The sequence below is a fragment of the Theropithecus gelada genome, chromosome 16 (genome assembly GCF_003255815.1).
Source record: "Theropithecus gelada isolate Dixy chromosome 16, Tgel_1.0, whole genome shotgun sequence".
Classification (NCBI taxonomy): Eukaryota; Metazoa; Chordata; class Mammalia; order Primates; family Cercopithecidae; genus Theropithecus; species Theropithecus gelada.
In genome coordinates, this window is record NC_037684.1 from 60171120 (window position 1) to 60191903 (window position 20784).

General features: G+C 55.6%; 1 protein-coding gene across 2 annotated transcripts in view; it reads right to left on the reverse strand.

Moving 5' to 3' along the window:
- Nucleotides 1-577: 577 nt before the first annotated feature.
- Nucleotides 578-20784, reverse strand: part of CAMKK1 (calcium/calmodulin dependent protein kinase kinase 1) — a 33288-nt gene continuing 13081 nt past the window's right edge. For both annotated transcript variants that reach the window (XM_025362442.1, XM_025362443.1), the window contains exons 10-16: nucleotides 17192-17391; nucleotides 14144-14197; nucleotides 13274-13347; nucleotides 11204-11291; nucleotides 10854-10982; nucleotides 7416-7519; nucleotides 578-2577 (exon numbers count right to left, since the gene is read on the reverse strand). In XM_025362442.1, the coding sequence (XP_025218227.1) occupies nucleotides 2505-2577; nucleotides 7416-7519; nucleotides 10854-10982; nucleotides 11204-11291; nucleotides 13274-13347; nucleotides 14144-14197; nucleotides 17192-17391 (722 nt within the window). In that variant the 3' untranslated portion in view covers nucleotides 578-2504. The remainder of the gene's footprint in view (nucleotides 2578-7415; nucleotides 7520-10853; nucleotides 10983-11203; nucleotides 11292-13273; nucleotides 13348-14143; nucleotides 14198-17191; nucleotides 17392-20784) is intronic.

The following is a 20784-nucleotide window of genomic DNA, read 5'->3' on the forward strand; positions in this document are numbered from 1 at the left end:
AGGGAACTGAGGCTCCTCCAATGACTTGTCAAAGGTCACACACTGTTTAAGTAGCAAAGCTTGGATTCAAGCTCAGGCCTGTGTGACCTCAATGATGACTCTTTCCGTCACTGCCCTGGAGGGCTGTACCATGGGAACAGAGGTGCGGCGTCCTAAAAGTCTGTACCAGTGTCCAAGGCTAAGTGGGGATGGGAGGTCACTGGGCTGGTGTCACAGGCACTCCCGTGACACCATAGGGACCTCTGCCCCAAGAGAAGCGGATATGGCTCCTACCTGGACCAGACCTTGGCCTCCTGAGCCCCTGTGAAACAGGCAGTTCTTCCCAAGGAGTGGCCACGGACCCACCCAGGAGCCTCAGCTGTACCCTGGATTGCAGCCCCGTCACCTCCTGAGCCAGCCCTTCCCTCTCCCTCCCTCCCCCGAGAGCACCTCTCACCACTGTCCTGCTCAGGGACTTAGGGTGCCTCAGGCACTTCCAGAAAATTCTACAAAGCCAGCTGTTCCAGCTGCTGAGAAAGAAAGAACATGTATCCAGATGCAGAAAATGTACACACAAGCCTTTTTTTTTTTTTTTTTTTTTTTAACTCAAGAAAGGGCTTTTATTGTTTGTAACTCACTTCCTGGGAAGTTAATTTTTAAAACACTCTTATAGAGTTTGCTCATCGCTTGTGCTACATTCAAAAACGCCGCCGCCAACCAAAACCCTCAGTGACGGGGTGAGCATCCCAACTGGGTCCACCCCAGAGCTTTCCAAGGGTGGGTCTGATCGACGTGGTCCCCCTAGACCAGACGCTCAGAGATGCTCAAGACACACTTGGGGATCAGTGATTGGCTCTTCACTTGCCTTCCACTAACTCTATAAAAGTGTTCTTAAAAACAGTACGGAATAACTTCTTAAGCCCTGGGCCACACTCTGCCTTAGCACAGAGGAGCCGGGGAGAAACGTGGACCCATTGACAACGGGGCACATTCGGCTCCTATAGCCTTAAATAGACGTAGAAACTGTATTACAGATGCGTGTACCAGTGCAGGACATACGAGTGAGCTGTGTGCAGCAGATGGGCACGCGCACGCGTGTGCGCGTGGAGGCGTGACATGCACCCACAGGCGCGGAGATGCAGCGGGATCTGGGTTTCTCCCCCAGTCAGCCTCCCTTCTCCAAACAAACCCTCCTCCAATGGGAAACCCACACCTGTGGCCAAAATCCCTCGTCCATCCATGTTTCCAGGGCAGGTCTGCGTCCTGTGTGATTTCCCTGTGGGGGTCAACCTCTACAAGCATTTGGTCAGCCAACGCCAGGCCGGCCAGCCGGACACTGATCCCAGAGAGAAGGCGAAGGCCGCTTCGGAAGAGTTGTGTCTGCACGCGCTCCAGCACCCCCGCTCTGAGCAGGCTGACTGCTGATGTCCTCAGGGTGAGGCAGCTGCCGCAGAGGCCACCTGCCGGTGTGCACAGCCCTCCAGGTTCTGTGTCTCGTGATCCCTCCAACCTGGACAGTTTGTCCTTCATTGTAGGAATGTGAGTGCAGCTCTTGGGGCCAGATGGGTACGCCAGTGTAGGATGAGAGGCTGGGTTCCAGTTATTTCAGCATGTGCAGGGCCACAGGCCTGGCGCGTCCGTGGCCCTCGGTCAAAGTCAGCCCTGGTGTCTTCTCCAGCCTCAGCTCTGGGGAGCCATCAAAGGAGGGAGTGAGATGGGCAGGGACGATGTGGTGCTTCCGCTCCAGGCCTCTGCTCAGAGCTTGATTCCGTTCAGCCCACTTTCCAGATAACGCTGAACGCGAAACACAGTCCAGGAAAGTTAGCTCCGTCCGCTCGGCTGCCAAATAATGGTGGGGTGTGCTGGGAACCACCGAAGCTGTAGGAAAGCTCGTGAGATGTTCCCAAGCAGGGCCTCTCCCCTGAACCCCCAGGTTAAAAACAAAAGTAAAAGACAACAAAAAAGGAATCAGAATTCTCCAACACTGGCCCTCTCCTCAGTGAGGGGTCCGAGCCCGCACACCAGCATTTGAGTAGACAAGAGCTCTGGTGCCACCACCCCAAGGTGGGCAGGGTACCCCCCTCTCCACCATATGCCTGTGGCAGCTGAGCCAGGCCTGCCCGGCCCCAGCGCGAGGTCTCTTCAGTTGCAGTAAGCCAGGCCTCCACCTGCCATCTTGGTCTCCTGCCTCTGCTCCTGCCCTGGGCCATGCCAACCAGCCGGGTGGCGTTTCTGAGGCTCCATGGGCACCTGGTTTCCCCACAGAATGGGTCAGGCCAAGAAGGGCCAGGAAAAGGAGGATGGCCTCGTGGGAGCCCTGCCCCCAAGACCCCAAATGACATACATTCCAGTCCTGTCCCTGGACGTGCGTGCGTGGAGGTCATGCAGCACGATGGGGGAGGGGCGGGAGCGGGGCTGCAGTGCCCAGCCCCCTGCCCGCGGGGGCGGCTGTTGCATGAGGGCGGTGGGCCTCTGGAGGCGCGGGATGAGTATGCTGCCGGGTGGCCCTGGGTGCATGCAGGAGCTCAGGATGCAGTCTCGTCTTCCTGGACGCCGGGGAGCTCTGGGCTCTTGCCCCCTTCGCCACACCCTTCTTTCCTGTTCAGGGGACACCAGGGACAGAGGGACCTCAGGGTCAGAATATACCCTCAGGGGGATACTCTCCCTCACACACACAGGAATTTGAATCCCAGAATCTCTCTCTTTTTTTTTTTTTTTTTTTGAGACGGAGTCTCGCTCTGTCGCCCAGGCTGGAGTGCAGTGGCGCGATCTCGGCTCACTGCAAGCTCCACCTCCCGGGTTCCCGCCATTCTCCTGCCTCAGCCTCCCAAGTAGCTGGGACTACAGGCGCCCGCCACCTCGCCCGGCTAGTTTTTTGTATTTTTAGTAGAGACGGGGTTTCACCGTGGTCTCGATCTCCTGACCTTGTGATCCACCCACCTCGGCCTCCCAAAGTGCTGGGATTACAGGCGTGAGCCACCGCGCCCGGCTAATCCCAGAATCTCTCAAAGCCCCCTTCACCCACTGCCCCAAGCTTGGCCTCCCTCTGGCCTCTCTACATCACAGCAATTGCTCCTTGGCAGTCTCCCAGCCCCCAGACTCAGCCCACAATGCCTCCGTGGCCCCCCATTGACCAGAGATGAGGTCTAAACCTCCTAGCACGGCCTCTGGAGCCTCTCACAGTCTGACCCAGCTGACTTCCCTACATCCTCTGACTATCAGCCTGGTCAAGGGCCTTCTCTCTGTGTATGTAGTTTTGTTGTTGTTGTTTTGAGACAGGGTCTTGCTCTGTCGTGCAGGCTGGAGTGCAGCGGCGTGATCTCGGCTCATTGCAACCTCTGCCTCCCAGGCTCAAGCGATCTTCCCACCTGAGCCTCCTGAGTAGCTGAGTCTACAGGCACATGCCTTTTACACCCAGCTAATTTTCCTCTTTTTTTGAGACAGAGTCTCGCTCTGCCACCCAGGCTGGAGTGCAGTGGCCGGATCTCAGCTCACTGCAAGCTCTACCTCTCCAGTTCACGCCATTCTCCTGCCTCAGCCTCCCAAGTAGCTAGGACTACAGGTGCCCACCACCACGCCCGACTAATTTTTTGTATTTTTTAGTAGAGACAGGGTTTCACCGTGTTAGCCAGGATGGTCTCGATCTCCTGACCTCGTGATCTGCCCACCTCAGCTTCCCAAAGTGCTGGGATTATAGGCATGAGCCACCGCGCCCAGCCTAATTTTTTTATTTCTATAAAAACAGGGTTTCACCATGTTGCCCAGGCTGGTCTCAAACTCCTGGGCTCAAGCGATCCATCCATCTCAGCCTCCTAAAGTGTTGGGGTTACAGGAGTGAGCCACGGTGCCCGGCCTGAGGGCCTTCTGTGTGGACCTCAGTCAGCCCCCAGCAGATCTGGGCAGAGGGGCTTTCATTTTGCTTTTTTCTTTGCCTTGTTCACAGGGCAGAGTCCATCTATCAGTCTTAGGATTCCGTTACATATTCAACAGATTTATGTGTCTAATTTTCCTCCCAAAATGTCTTTTTTAAAAAATAATCAGTAAATGGGTTTTGATATCTTTATTTTTTTTTTTTATTTATTTATTTTTTTTGAGACGGAGTCTGGCTCTGTCGCCCAGGCTGGAGTGCAGTGGCCGGATCTCAGCTCACTGCAAGCTCCGCCTCCTGGGTTCACACCATTCTCCGGCCTCAGCCTCCCGAGTAGCTGGGACTACAGGCGCTGCCACCTCGCCCGGCTATTTTTTGTATTTCTTAGTAGAGACGGGGTTTCACCGTGTTAGCCAGGATGGTCTCGATCTCCTGACCTCGTGATCCGCCCATCTCGGCCTCCCAAAGTGCTGGGATTACAGGCTTGAGCCACCGCGCCCGGCCTTGATATCTTTAAAAAGGACCCACCCCACTTAACTTTACTACAGAGTTTCTACAATTATCCCAAAGTATACAAAACAGTTTATGGCCGGGCACAGTGGCTCACACCTATAATCCCAGCACTTTGGGAGGCTGAGGTGGGCAGATTACCTGAGGTCAGGAGTTCAAGACCAGCCTGGCCAACATGGTGAAACCCCGTCTCTAATAAAAATAGAAAAATTAGCCGGTGTGGTGGTGGCAGGCACCTGTAATCCCAGCTATTTGGGAGGCTGAGGCAGGAGAATTGCTTGAATGCAGTAGGCACGGGTTTCAGTGAGCCGAGACTGTGCCATTGCCCTCCAGCCTGGGCAACAAGAGTGAAACTCCGTCTGAAAACAAACAAATAAACAAAAAAACCAAAACAGTCTATCAAGGATAAATATTGGGACTTGATGAGGTAAAATCTACTTTCAAAGTTAAACCTAGAGACAGGGTGTGGTGGCTCATGCATGTAATCCCAGCACTTTGGGAGGCTGAGGTGGACAAATCGCTAGAGGCCAGAAGTTCAAGTTCAGCCTGGGCAACATGGCAACACTCCATCTCTACTGAAAAAAAAAAAGCTCTACCGCCAAATTAAACTTGGGTCACAGAATTCTATAATTTTATAGCTGGAAAGTATTAAGCCCAATCTTGTCACTCTGTTTGCCAGGTACAACCTAGGTACTGTCTTTATCCTGTGTCTGGCTTGTGCCACCACTAGAGGGTGCTGGACCATAGGCTCTGAGTCAGAGGGACCAGGTGTCCAGGTTTACTGGACACAGTCCTGATTCCACCTGATGTCCTGGCATAATTATTATAAATATATATATACATATTTTAGACAGGGTCTGGCTCTATCACCCGGGCTGGAGTACGGTGGTGCAATCTTGGCTCACTGCAACCTCCACCTCCCAGACTCAAGCAATCCTCCCACCTCAGCCTCCTGAGTATCTAGGACTACAGGCGTCCACCATCACGTCCAGCTAATTTTTTTTTTTTTTTTTTTTTTGAGGCGGAGTCTCGCTCTGTCGCCCAGGCTGGAGTACAGTGGCGCGATCTCGGCTCACTGCAAGCTCCGCCTCCCGGGTTTACGCCATTCTCCTGCCTCAGCCTCCCGAGTAGCTGGGACTACAGGCGCCGCCACCACGCCCGGCTAATTTTTTTTTGTATTTTTAGTAGAGACGGGGTTTCACTGTGTTAGCCAGGATGGTCTCGATCTCCTGACCTCGTGATCCGCCCGCCTCGGCCTCCCAAAGTGCTGGGATTACAGGCTTGAGCCACCGCGCCCGGCACGTCCAGCTAATTTTTTAATTTTTTTTTTTTGTAGAGATGGGGTCTTGCTACGTTGCCCAGGCTGGTCTTGAACTCCTGGGCTCAAGCAATCCTGCTTTGGTCTCCCAAAGTGCTGGGATTACAGGCATGAGCCACCGTGCTGGCATAATTAGGAATGGCTTCCCCTTTCACTCTCAAAAGTGCCCCCATTTGGATGTCAAATTACATACGTCCCCTCGCTACACACGCACTAAGCACAATTCCAGCGTCAGGGGCCTATATTCCTAGATGAATTCAGAGAATCCTCCCCCAACCGCAACTACCTCACTGAAGAGATGATAGAAAAACTGCAGTTGGGATCTCCAGGCCTTTTCCAGGCCCCACACCTCATTATGTGACTCTCCCTGGGTGCAAGCACCTCCAGCAGGGAGCAGATGTCAGCTCATCCACTACCAGGGGACCCGACTCTTCTGAAGGGCCCTCTTACGAGAGGGAGACCACAGGACACCAACATAGTGGGCCCGGATGGACCTGGGGACAGCGCCTGGCGCTGGGAGTGCCAAGGGGAGTGCGCCTTCCACACAGAGCCCCGCCAGCCCCTTCCCTGAAGCTTCCCTCCGGGGCCAGAGGAAGGCAGTGGCTGTTCCAGGACAATGCTGTGGTTCAGGACCCCGACCGTTTTCTCTCTGCAGGTTTGTGTACAAACTCCAGCAGGCCTTATCAGCATCCCAGACTGGCTTTTATTACAGTGGAAGAAGGTGGAACTGCTGAGGACGAGGGGCACGGGTTTGAGGGGCTGCTTTTCTGGACCTTCCTAGGAGGTGGCGAATCCACAGGCATGGCTTACTGTGGGGAGCCCTCGGCAAATGCGGGTTCCTCTCCCGCGCTCCACTGGCCAGCCTGTCCCTGCTCACTCACTGGACAAGCACTCACAAAGTGCTGACTGGGCGCACAGCCCCAGCAATGGCTGCAGGCAGCCGGGGCCACTTGGGAGAGCAGCCAACAGTCCCCAGGGCCAGGCAAAGGGGCCAGCGCCCCTCCTCTACAGCCCGCCAGCCTACAGGGAGCCGACATCAACCCGTCTGCAAACCTCTGCCAGGCTGCCAAGGGCTAAGGAGGCCGCAGATTTTTTTTTTTTTTTTGAGACGGAGTCTTGCTCTGCCGCCCAGGCTGGAGTACAGTGGCCGGATCTCAGCTCACTGCAAGCTCCGCCTCCCGGGTTCACGCCATTCTCCTGCCTCAGCCTCCCGAGTAGCTGGGACTACAGGCGCCTGCCACCTCGCCCGGCTAGTTTTTTGTATTTTTAGTAGAGACGGGGTTTCACTGTGTTAGCCAGGATGGTCTCGATCTCCTGACCTCGTGATCCGCCCATCTCGGCCTCCCAAAGTGCTGGGATTACAGGCTTGAGCCACCACGCCCGGCCAAGGCCGCAGATTTGAAGCCTCCGAGGGGCTGGACCCAGTCGGAGAGTGACATCAAGCTTGATGGAAGAAGGGTCTTCCTGTCCCATGGAGGGGTTGCGTGAGCTCCTCATCCCTGGAAGCGTGTATGTGAGGGATGCTGGCCCCAGGAATGAAGCAAGGGCTGGGCCCAAAAGGTCCCTTCTCGCCCTGACTAACCTAGGGGACAGAGGTGCAAATGGGGCCAACTCCAAGACCTGGGGAAGTCCCCAGTCTCTGGCCTCGGCCCAACGACAGTGAGAGTGGGAGGATGGGCCTCAGGCCTCCCCACCTGACTCTAGGGAGCACCCGGCAGGCCTCGGCCCACTAGTACTTACACCAGTAGGTTTCCTGGAGCAGACATGGATCGCTCTTCCCTCCGTGCTTGGGGCTCAAACGGGTTCCCAAAGGAGCGCTTCCTCAGCATGGACTTCACCAGGATCTGAGGAGGACATGGCGGTGTGAGGAGCACAGGCCCCAGGCTCCCAGACACGCCACCTCTGCTCCGATTCCCCGAGAGCAGCTGCCAAGGGGGCCGCAGCGTGGGTCTCATTTCAATCAGCACAGCATGGCATGGCGGGGATGAGAACACGGGGGCTGGCGGCAAAGTCCCGGAACGGTGAGGAGCTGGGTGCCGCTGGTGCGTGAGGAGGGGGGCCGGGACCGGTCCATGAAGGGGCCACGAGGCCAGGCTGAAAAGAGTGGGGAGGGCCAGGGCTGGAAGTAGGAGTCCATTAGAAAATACCTTCTCGGCCGGCCGGGCGCGGTGGCTCACGCCTGTAATCCCAGCACTCTGGGAGGCCGAGATGGGCAGATCACGAGGTCAGGAGATCGAGACCATCCTGGCTAACATGGTGAAACCCCGTCTCTACTAAAAAATACAAAAAAACTAGCCGGGCGAGGTGGCGGGCGCCTGCAGTCCCAGCTACTCGAGAGGCTGAGGCAGGAGAATGGCGTGAACCCGGGAGGCGGAGCTTGCAGTGAGCAGAGATCCGGACACTGCACTCCAGCCTGGGCGACAGAGCAAGACTCCGTTTCAAAAAAAAAAAAAAAAGAAAATACCTTCTCACTACGGCAGCAACGCCATGGAGGATGCTGTGCCATCCTTCCCACCTTCCGGCCGCAGAGAGGATGCCAAGATGATGCTACTGCACAGTGGCCCGGGAAGCGGCTGAGCCGCAGTCGGTGGCTGAGCCAGGGGGGCTGCCAGGAGGGGGGCAGCTGCTGCAGCCTGGCTCTCTGCCTTTGTCCCTCCTTCATGCCAAGGACGGTTCCATGCCCTGCCCACACACACGCTGACTCACACACATGCAGAGAGCCAGCAGCACACTTGCCAGTCCCTTCACTCACTCGCCTGTCTCCATCCATCCTGTCAACACTGGTCACCACTGGCTGCCTACCGTGTGCTGGACACTGCTCTAGGCACTGGGGCCACACTGAGGCCAAAATTCTTGCCCTCATGTAGCCCTATAGCCTTTTTATTTTTTTCAGATGGAATTTCGCTCTTGTTGCCCGGGGCTGGAGTGCAGTGGCACGATCTCGGCTCACGGCAACCTCTGCCTCCCGGGTTCAAATGATCCTTCTGCCTCAGCCTCCTGAATAGCTGGGATTACAGGCATCCGCCACCACGCTCGGCTAATTTTTTGTATTTTTAGAAGAGACGGGGCTTCACCATGTTGGCCAGGCTGTTCTCAAACTCCTGACCTCAAGTGATCCTCCCGCCTTGGCCTCCCAAAGTGCTGGGATTACAGGCGTGAACCACTGAGTCCGGCCATCATATAGCTTATATTCTAGTTTCAGGAGAAGAAGTTTTATATTCTAGTTTCAGTAAAGAAGAAAAATCAGCAAAATATGTATGTCAGTAAGTGGAAAGGAAAAAATAAAACAAGGAATGGCGATGAGGTGTGACGCAGGGAAGGCTTGCTTCTCTCTCGGAGGGGACTCTGGCTTAAAAAGCCGCAGGAAGTGAGGGAGCAGGTCCCATGGCAGTCGGGGGTGGGGCTCCCCAGGCAGAAGGTAGCAAAATCTGAAGGCTCTAGGGCAGCCTCTTCCATGGCACGTGGCCAGAGTCGAGTGCATGATGAGGGGACGGTGCAGGAGCCCCGCAGAAAAACAGGGCAGGGGGAGGGCAGGCTGGGGGCCCGACTCTGAGGGACACAGCAGCCCTGTGAGAAGCAGGCTCTGAGCTGGGAGGTGACACATTCATGCCACCAGGACCATGCTGGGTGCTGAGTTGAGCATTGATCGGGGGGACGGGGAGTGAGAGTAGAAGCAAAGGACAGCGTAGGAGGTTCTTCTGGTGGTCTGGGAGACAGGAGGTGGTGGCTAAGACCAGAGAAGTGGCCATGGGGACCCCGTGGGAGTTGCCTGGTTCCAGGGACCCCACAGAGCCAAGTAAGCATAGGGGGCAGGGATTCAGCCAGCTGGTCCTAGCTGGGCCGGGACCCTGCAGCGGGGGATAAAGTGCAAGGCCAGGCCCTGCCAGGGGCAGTGGCCCCAGCTCTGGCTCCTGGCCTTGTGCTTGCCGACTCACTTGACTCTCAGGCAGGGGCAGGGCAGGGCTCTCAGTGGCCCCAAGTGGCCACTAGGTACTATGTGAACCACTTCCAAGTGCCCACACAGAAGCTGAGCAGAGGAAGAGGAGCAAAACCGAAACGTGAGTGGGCTCTGGGGGAGACGCAGGCACCATCGAACTGATACGTGGGCTTTGGGGCCACTTCTCCAATCCAACGGTTGCCCAGGCCATTCCCCTGCCGTGTCCTCGGCAGTGCCTGGAAAACGGAAGTTCAATAACCGTCTGGACGGAAGGAAATGCTTCTTCCAGTCACGGTGATTGTTGCCGCTCAGCAAAGGCCATCTATATCTTTCTTTCTTTTTTATTTATTTTTTATTTATTTATTTTATTTATTTATTTGAGACGGAGTCTCGCTCTGTCGCCCAGGCTGGAGTGCAGTGGCCGGATCTCAGCTCACTGCAAACTCCGCCTCCCGGGTTTATGCCATTCTCCTGCCTCAGCCTCCCGAGTAGCTGGGACTACAGGCGCCCGTCACCACGCCCGGCTAGTTTGTTGTATTTTTTTAGTACAGACAGGGTTTCACCGTGTTAGCCAGGATAGTCTTGATCTCCTGACCTCGTGATCCGCCCGCCTCGGCCTCCCAAAGTGCTGGGATTACAGGCTTGAGCCACCGCGCCCGGCCATTTTTTTTGTTTTTTTGAGACAGAGTCTCGCTCTGTCTCCCAGGCTGGAGTGCAGTGGCACGATCTCAGCTCACTACAACTGCCTTCCAAGTTCAAGCAATTCCCCTGCCTCAGCCTCCTGAGTAGCTGGGACTACAGGCGCCCACCACCACGCCCGGCTACTTTTTTTTTTGTATTTTTAGTAGAGATGGGGTTTCACCATGTTAGCCAGGATGGTCTGGACCTCCCGACCTCAGGTGATCCACCCGACTTGGCCTCCCAAAGTGCTGGGATTATAGGTGTGAGCCACTGCGCCTGGTATTTCTTTAAATCGGTTACTCTCCTCACCAAGCCTCCTGGTCTCCCGACCACAAGACCTCCTGATATGGGCTCTGGGGAAGACACAGGTGCCGTCTAACTGATACACGGGCTCACTCCATGGGCCTCCAGCAGAATGGCGGCTCCAGTGGCCCAGGATCACAGCTGTCTGGCCAGGCAGGCCTCTGTCCCCCAATGGAGGCGGGCACAGAGCAAGGCTCAGGCCCCCCAGGCCCCGCAGACCCTCCAGGACAAGGGAGCGTCTACCCCGGCCCTCTTACCACTGTGGTCCAGCTGGGGATGAGCCTGACCGAGTTCTTCACCTCTTCCTCTGTCACCTCCACCACACTGCAGTGCTCCTCCTCCGAGGGAAGGGGCTCCTCCCCATTCTTGGTCACCCAAGGGTGCAACTGTCGGGACCGAGAGGGCAGGGAGAGGGGGAGAGGTCAGGCCATAGGTAGACACTCAGTCAGCAAAGGACTCCAAGCCTTTACCAGAATCACCAGGAGGGGTCCAAAGTCCACAGACCCAAACCCAGCACACATGCAGCCTGGTGTCGGTCTCTCCAGAAAGGGAAACTGACGCCTGTTTTCTGTGTCCCAGCCCAGCCCAAGACCTCCAGTTCCCCGACCTTGATGTCTGGCACCCCAATTCTCGTCTCGGGATTCTTGTCTAGCATCTTCAGGATTAGGTCCTTGAGCTCCTCGCTGATCTCTGGCCTGGAGAGGGCGAAGGAAGGAGAGGAGGGTGGGATCGCTGATGAGGACCCCTTTCCTGTCCACCTCTCCTCCCCACACCCTCGCCCCTCAGATGGGAAGACTGAGTTCCGGACAACAGGAGGGAGCTTCCCAAGTGCTTGGAGAGCCTTTCCCGAGCAGGAGGTCAAGTCTCCCTCCGGGACAGAGGCACACACAGAGTTCCATGGGTGCTGGACACCCCACTGGGTGGCAAAGATGGTGAGGAGAGTCGTTTTATGGGACACCAGGGGCTTCGGTCCCACTCACCACCTCATCCTCTTCTACACCCAGAGGAGATCCTCTCTGACAGAGGAGGAAACTGAGGCCCAGGGAGGTTAGCAGGCTGGCACAGTGCCAGCCAGAAGAGTGCAGGCAGAGATGGGAGACTCAGATGGGCAGGAGCAGCCGCCCAGCACCACATCAGCCCCAACTCTCTCTGCTCAAACCCCAAGTTTCCTTGCCAGCAGTGGTCTTGGGGAGTCCATCCTTCCAAGACTGGGGACCAGAAAGCCACTCTCCGGACTGTTGACTTTGGTTCCCCCTGTTGTCTTAGATGCGTCATCCCTTTTAAAATCCCTGGGCTGGGGAGAAAGACATCGCTGGCAGGGGGTACAGCAGGATGAGAGGCACCAGGGGTACAACTGCGGAGGCCGGGAGGGAAGGCAATCACAGGATGCGGAGGAAATGGACAGAGGCCTGCTGGCTGGTGCTCGGGAAAGGGAGTGAGGCGGCCCCAGATGAGCGGGTGGCAGAACCCGGAGATGCGTGAATGCCAGGGCCAGGGCGCGGCTTTGAGAAGCCTCAGACAAACTTCAGGCCGGAGATGTGGGCAGATTTGTTGAGCTCTGTGTGTCAGGGCTGCCTCCACCCGACTGTGTTGGCTGGACTGGAGGGAGGCCAGCAGCAGTGAGACCAGGGGGAAGGTGGCCACACAAATCTGGGGATGGGCCTGAGGCCTGAATGAGGCAAGGAACACAGGTGGCAACAAGGCCCAGAGACAGGGAAGAAGAGGGCTCAACGGGGCTTGGGGACCACATAGGAAATGAGCAGGAGACAGCAGGAGTTGCTAAGGACAAGTCCTATTTCAGTTTCTTCTTTTTTTTTTTTTTTTTTGAGACAGAGTCTTGCTCTGTTGCCCAGGCTCACTGCAACCTCCGCCTCCTGGGTTCAAGCAATTCTCGTGCTTCAGCCTCCCGGGTAGCTGGGACTACAGACGCGCCCTACCACGCCTGGCTAATTTTTTGTGTTTTCAGTAGAGATGGGGTTTCACCATGTTGGCCAGGCTGGTCTCGAACTCCTAACCTCAGGTGATCTGCCCGCCTCAGCCTCCCAAAGTGCTGGGATTACAGGTGTGAGCCACTGCACTCGGCCTCCATTTCACTTCAGAAAAGAGGAGCCAGGGAGCTCAGGCCGGCTGCCACGGTGGCCAAACCATCATGAGGCGAACTATGCATGAGCAAGGTCTCCCCCACATCCTTGCTATGCTCAGAGACCTCAGACACAACGGGAGGAGTGGGGAGGAAGAGTGGCTCACTGAGTCCCAGCCCCATGACAGCTCTCCTCCAGAGCGTCCTCTTTCCATCTGTGAAACGGGAGCACGCACTGGCATCTTGAAGCTCCCCGACCCTGAGTGGGGGAAGAAGTTCCCCTTGAGTTCAGGGGCTGGGTGGGGCTGGCGCCACTGACCCCAGGCAGGCCTGCGGTGAAGGAGTCGTGTGAATGATGCCTGTGGTCATCCCTGGCCAACCCTGGATCTCAGGGCTCCCATCCGTACAGTGACGTTGCAGAGACCCTCGGCTCCAGAGTCCCACCCGTCCTTCTACTCAGGGTCCCTTCCGGGGAACAGCACCGCCACCTTCCTATCTGCAGTCTGGGGTGGGGTCCTCAAAGGGCAAAAGCTCTGCTAAAACTCAGACACCAGGAGTGGGTGGTAGCCCCCTTGGTCCCCTGGGTGGACAACTCACTCCTCAGGAAACACCACGGGCTCATTCTTGATCTTCCTGTGGAGGGCCAGGATGAAATCGTCGATGAATGGGCACTGCGGGGTGGAGAGGAAGACAGAGGATGTGGGCCCAGGGCCTTGACCCGTGCCAGGGGACCAGCCCCCCTCCCTTGGTGGGGCCAGGGGTGGGGGCAGCTCTGGGCTCCCATTAAATGAGAAGGACCTCAACTCATTTGCTCAGGGCCTGGCACACTGCAAATGTTCAACAAATGAATCAGTTGCTGAGGGAACGATGAGGCTGGGTGCACCCACTGCCATTACTGCCATCTGCGGCCAGGCCAGGCCAGGCTGGGTGCACCCACCACCATTACCACCACCTGCGGCCAGGCCTCCACTCCCAGGACCTAGAGCTTGGGAACACGTTCACTGAAATTCCCTCCTGTGCCTTAGTGCGGTCACTAGAGCAGGAGCACCTGCAGGCAGGGATCTCGGTCACGTCAGCATCGGGTGTCCCCAGGGTCCAGCCTCAGCCAGGGTAGGGGTGAAGGACAATTTGTCGAATGAATGAGCAAGGGAGTGAACACGTGGCTCGATAAGTGAATGGCGTGAAGGGACAGAGGGACGGGGAGCACTCTGGCTGGGGCGGTGGCGACACCACCACCAGCACCTCCCCTTCCTTGGGTGTCTGCTGTCCTGCGACTCCTTCGCGAGAAGCGCTCCGCAGGAGACCAGAGGAAGACAGAAAAAGCCCCTTCTCTCTCAGCCTTCTCTGAGCCAGGTGGGCTCTTTCAAAAGCCACTTTACTTAAGGACAGAAAGGAAGAGCCTGCATCCGTTGCCCGTGCCCGCCTCACTGGACCTGCCCCAGCTCTGCTGGCATCCCCGGCACTCACCTTCCCATAGACAAAGCAGTACAACGTGACGCCGGTGGCCCACACATCCAAGGCCTGGAAAGAAACATGCTCACATCAGTCCCCCACAGGCACAGCCACCTCTGCCCACCCAGCTCCAGTGGGCTGCAGGAGAGGCCTGCAAGGAACCTCTTCCCTCTGTCATGTACTCACTCGACAAACACTCCCCAGTGCTTGCTCGACGCTGGGCCCCATGCTGAGTGCCGAGGACACAGGGGCGGCCAGAACAAGGCCTCCACCCTCCAGGGGTTCTGAGTCTCCTTGGGACAGGCTCTAACCAGGAGTGTTTCCAACTCAACGGGTACAAAACCACCTTCATCCACAGGGTCACACGGGCCACTCGCATGTCACAGACGCACCCCAGGAATGATAGTATATATGGAACTTCTGCTTCACTAAACCAGCTTGGGGTTCAAGGAGTCATCTCTTCTCCTCACAATCCACCTTCTTCCTGATACTGCAAGCAGCTCCTGCCCACACAGAGGCCCTGTCCACTCACGCCCTCGTCCACTGCCACTGCAACAACTCCTCCAGGCTCCGAAGCACCCCTGGGCCTCCCCACGCCCCGGACAGGTGCTCTCTCTACCTTCGCCTGCTCCGGAACGCCACCACTTCTGGTATCCACTTTCTCGCTTACGTGAATGATTCTCAGTCTCTCCCTACATATTCCTGCCCCAGATGCACCATCTGAATCCAATCAGGGAACACCAGACAAATGCAAACTGACAACATCCTACAAAATAACAGGCTTGTTCTCTTCAAAAATGTCAAAACCGGCCGGGCGCGGTGGCTCACGCCTGTAATCCCAGCACTTTGGGAGGCCGAGGCGGGTGGATCACGAGGTCAGGAGATCGAGACTATCCTGGCTAACATGGTGAAACCCCGTCTCTACTAAAAATACAAAAAAACTAGCCGGGCGTGGTGGCGGGCGCCTGTAGTCCCAGCTAGTCGGAGGCTGAGGCGGGAGAATGGCGTGAACCCGGGAGGTGGAGCTTGCAGTGAGCCGAGATCGCGCCACTGCACTCCAGCCTGGGCGACAGAGCGGGACTCCGTCTCAAAAAAAATAAAAAAAATACAAAAAATACAAAAAATAAAAAAAAATACAAAAAACTAGCCGGGCGTGGTGGCGGACGCCTGTAGTCCCAGCTACTCGGGAGGCTGAGGCAGGAGAATGGCATGAACCCGGGAGGCGGAGCTTGCAGTGAGCTGAGATCCGGCCACTGCACTCCAGCCTGGGCGACAGAGCGAGACTCTGTCTCAAAAAAAAAAAAAAAAAGTCAAGATCAGGACAGACAAAGGCAGGCCAAGGCCCTCTTCCAGATGAAAGGACACCAAAGACAAGAAGGCAAATGCAGCAAGTGGCCCTGGGATCGGATTCCGGGACCAGAAAAAGAACAGGTTGTGAAGGACAGTATCAGGACAACTGATAACATTTAAATAAGGTCTGTGGATTAAATATAATTTTATTTTTTTTTTCCAGAGTCTCACTCTGTCGCCCAGGCTGGAGTGAAATGGCATGATCTCAGCTCACTGCAACCTCTGCCTCCTGGGTTCAAATGATTCTCCTGCCTCAGCCTCCCAAGTAGCTGGAATTACAGGCGCCCGCCACCACGCCCAGCTAATTTTTGTATTTTTTAGTAGAGATGGGGTTTCACCACGTTGGCCAGGCTGGTCTCAAACGCCTGACCTCAGGTGATTCACCCACCTTGGCCTCCCGAAGGGCTGGGATTACAGGCGTGAGTCACTGTGCCCGGCCTATACATAAGTCTTATCAATGATGAATTTCCTAATTTTAATCATTGTACTGAGGTTATGTAAGAGAATGTCCCTATTCTTAGGAAATATCCACTAATGTATTTAGTGATAAAGGGGTATAATACCTTCAATGTAACTTTCAAATGGCTCAGAAAAATGTAGTATGAATACAGATAAATAGAAAAAGATGATGAAAAAGCCAGTGGGACAAAATGTCAACAATTGGTGAATCTGGGTAAAAAGACATATGGGATTTATTTGTACTATTCTTCCAACTTTTCTGTAAATTTAGAATTATATCAAAATAAAACATTTAAAAAAATCTTTATCAACATCGCCAACCTCTTTCTTTCTTTCTTTTTTAGAGACAAGGTCTCACTCAGTTGCTCAGGCTAGAATGCAGTGGTGCGATCACAGCTCCCTACAGCCCTCAACTGCTGGGCTCAAGCGATCCACTCCAGCCTCCCGAGTAACCAGGACTACAGGTGCGCACCATCACACCTGGCTAATGTTTTTATTTTTTTTTTGTAGAAATGGGGTCTTGCTATGTTGCCCCGTCTTGTCTCAAATTCCTAGCCTTAAGAGACCTGCCTTGGCCTCCCAAAGCACTGGGATTACAGGCATAAGCCACTGTGCCCGGCCTCCTGACCTCTTTCCTGGATACTCACATGTGTCCAAATGCCACTCACCCACAGCCTCCCTGGCAGTGGGGCGGCTGGCACTCCACAGGTGAAACAGCCAAGTGCCTAGGGAACTGCGCCAGACTGTGTAACCTCTTGTTCAGGTAACTTTGCCAACTTCTGTTGCTTAGGAGAAAGCCCAAACTTCCAGGCCCTTTACCCTCTGCCCCCCACCCTGTGCCCCTCTGTTCTCTGGTTTATTCTCTGGGCTCCGGGTCCTGCTCAGATCCTCCCCATTCTTCAAGGAACAGTTCAAATCCTGCCATGTCCCAAGATCTGCAGGGACCCCCAACTTCCCCCGAAACCATCCAGAGGGCAGGAAACAGGGTTCTCTTTGGCTCTGCCTCTTCCACAGCCCGGTCCAGAACCCAGCACAGAGCACCCAACAGTAAATATCTGCAAGGGAGATTTGGGGCCGCTTTGCTGGAAAACAGAAGGCCAAAGTTGTGGAGTTCGTCAGGCTCCAGGGGAGAAGCAAATATGTTGCTCCCTAGACACGAGAACCCTGGCACCCTCAGGTTAGAAACTGGGCCCCTGCAGCAAGCTATTACGCCCCCCACAGGAACCCCAGCCTGGCCCAGGGCCCGTGAGTCACCTTCCCACTGAAGCTCTGGCCGGAATCAGAAATGGCCTCGGGGGCCATGAATGCCGGGGTCCCGGCCGTGCTGGACAGTTGAGCATCGTTCCCCTCAAACTGGTTGCTGACACCAAAGTCGGCGATTTTCACGTGCCCATCATCCCCCAGGAGCAGGTTGGATGGCTTGATGTCCCTGTGGACGATCTTCTGGAAATGCACTGCAGAGAAAGGGGGCTTGAGCTGAGCGCTGGCCTGGGCACCGCTGCCCAGGACCCCACATCTATCCTCGCCCAGCCAGGGATGCCGGCTGGGACATCCCAGCCCATGCACACTTTCGTCTGGTGACGACCTGGGAGGAGGACGTCAGGGCCATCTGCTCCATGTAGGTGCAGACAGGTGTGAGCAGCAGAGCCAGGACTGGAATCTTAGGAATCTTTGGACTCCAAGTCCAGTGCCCTCTCCATGACAAACCAGGGACCTGCTGCTGAATGGGGAGGTCAGAGGAAACTAGGGCAGGAGAGTTGGTTTTTGTTGTTGTTGTTGTTGTTGTTGTTGTTTTTGATACAGAGTCTCGCTCTGTCGCCCAGCTTGGAGGGCAATGGCGCAATCTCGGCTCACTGCAACCTCCACCTCCCAGGTTCAAGCAATTCTCCTGCCTCAGCCTCCCGAGTAGTTGGGATTACAAGTGTCTGCCACCACGCCTGGCTACTTTTTGTATTTTTAGTAGACATGGGGTTTTGCCTTGTTGGTCAGGCTGGTCTGGAACTCCTGACCTCAGGTGATCCGCCCGCCTTGGCCTCCCAAAGTGCTGGGATTACAGGCATGAGCCACTGCCCCCGGCTGGGAGGACAGTTCTTCCTAGGCCAGCTCTGCCCCTTCCCTGTGAGTGCCGTCTGCAGGCCTAAAGCCCATCAAAACCTTTCTCCAGATCCATCCCCCACCCAGGCTAGGCAGATGTCCCTGCTGCTGGGACTGACAGTAAGACTGTCGTGACTCTGCTATCCTACAGAGGTACCATCTCAGCCCTAGGGATCTGGGCTGATGCGCTTTCAGAGATGGATGGCACCCCAGGCCTTGGCACGAGCAGGATGACACAGCTGGGGTGTAAGGTAAGCTACGTACAGTAGGACAAATCCCAAATCAGAAATGACCTAATAGGCTGGAAACCTGCCCTGCTTCCTGGGCCCAGGACCACCACAAAGTGATCGGTGGCTCAGGCTGAGATGGCCGGAAAGGTCCCAGCCAAGAGAGACACTGACCCCATCCCACAACCACCGACCTGTGGGCTCCCTCCTTGGCAAATACCTTCCCCTGGACGAACAGACCCCAGGATGTTGGAGAGGAGGGAATAGAGAAGGTGAGAGAAGAGAGGGGAAGGGAGAGGAGGAGGGGGAGGCTGGGGGTAGAGAGGACGGGTGCCATATAACAATAACCATAAAACCAGTGGCACTTTCTTGAATGCCTACTATGTGCCAGGCGTACCTCACACGAGGAATCTGACACACACCCATGAGGGCACAGAAGCTCAGGGGTGGATATTTGACCATGGAAAGCAGTCTCATGTTCTTATCTCAAACCCTAGCCTCTCCCTTGGACTCCAGCTCTTTACCCACATGGATTTCCAGTAGACATCTTGATAGGTAACTAGGCAGCTAGGCGTCGATATATGTCTCTGTGTATCTCAACATAGTGTTTAACAACATGTCTAATTCAGAACTCGATTTCTCTGCCTGCAACGCCCACCACCAACAAAACCAAACCAAAACAAAATAAAACAAAAAGCCCCCACCGGTCCCCATTCTTTCCCATTCTGTGAAAGGCCGGAAACCTCAGGATCATCCTCAACTCCTCCTCTGAGACCCCACACCCTTCCCATCAGCCAGGTCTGCGAGCTCAGCTGCTCACATCTATTCGAGATCCAACTGCTTCTCATCACCTGCATCGCCGCACCTGCCCCCATCGACTGAGGACCAGGCCTGGGCTGCCCTGACCACCGAGCCCTCTCAGGGCAGCCTCAACTCTCCCTTCTTGGGGCCAGAATCACAAGGCAGGTCTTCGGCACCCTGGTGCCTCTGTTCATCCACCTGCCCAGCCCCTGGTACTAACCACTCTGCCCCAGGGAAGGTCCTTCACTGTGATTAGCTGGGTCCTGATGAGGCTTTTACCCAAGAACCAGGTAAGATAAACTGGTTTCTTTGTGGAGACTAGGGGACAGCAGACAACAGGACTTCAGGGGAAAGAAGGGACCACAATGGGAAGGAGGTGGAGTCACGCTGGTACAGGATTGTGCCTGCCACGGACCGTACCAGGGGTAAAATGTCCCCTTCCCATCCCATGCCTCTAGACCACTGGTAGGGACTTTCTGCAAAGCCCTCGCCTCTGTGTGCCTCAGTTTCCCCATATGTGCAAAGAGAGTCTTAATCTGAAGGCAAAGGAGAGGCTCAAACAGGATAAAGACAGTCCTGTTTCTGTCACTGCAGGTCAAACCTCAGCCAGATCCCCACCCTGTTCCCCCAGGGAAAGAATATGCTCCCAAGAAACCAAGCTAAGATTTTATTTTTTATTTTTATGTACGTATGTATGTATTTCGAGATGGAGTTTCACTCTTGTCACCCGGGCTGGAGTGCAATGGCGTGATCTCGGCTCACTGCAACCTCTGCCTCCCAGGTTCAAGCGATTCTCCTGCCTCAGCCTCCCGAGTAGCTGGGATTACAGGTGTGCGCCACCACACCCAGCTAATTTTATATTTGTAGTAGAGACAGGGTTTCTCCATGTTGGTCAGGCTGGTCTCGAATTCCCGACCTCAGGTGATCTGCCCGCCTTGGCCTCCCAAAGTGCTGGGATTACAGGCATGAGCCACTGCACCCGGCCCAAGCTAAGATTTTAGAGATGGGCATCTTCCCTGGTCCCCAATCCAAGCCAGGACCCTAGGTGTCTAGGGGCTCTCCTCTCCCCAGACCAGCAAGTCACCCCATGCTGACCACACCACCTCCTTCCTATCCCTACCCCGCTGCCACTGCCTTAATCCAGGCCTCACCATCTGTCACTTGGGCTGCAGAAACAGCCTCCTCCCTGGCCAGCTGGCTGCCTCTCACCCTCTGATGACACACTCCAATCCAGCCACCACACAGCTGCCAGACAGCTTTCTCAGGCATAAATCCCATCATGCCCCTCCCCATGCTTAAAGCTCTCAGGGCCTCACAGAGCTGGCAGGATGAACTCAGCAAAGACCTCAGGGGAGGCATTCCCAGCCCTCATGCTGGGGCCTGGACAGTGTTTCCAGCATCATCTTTCACTAACCACTGCCCTCCTCTGCCCACTGGAGGCTTCAGCCAGACTCCACTTCTCCCCAGACTCAAAGAGTATACGCCTATGCTGGGCACACTGTCTCCTACCCCCATCCCTCAAAACCTGAGCAGGGAACTCGACTCATCCCTCAGGACCTGAATCATAAGTAGCCTCTTTAGGGAGACTTCCCCAGCCCCCCGGCACTCCGACGGCCTCTGGGCTCCCCAGCCTTGGCAGGCACCACATTATATTATCTGCCTGCCTAGATTCCTGTCCCTCCCACCAGGCCGTGAACTCAGGTCTGGGTCTTTCACCCCTATGCC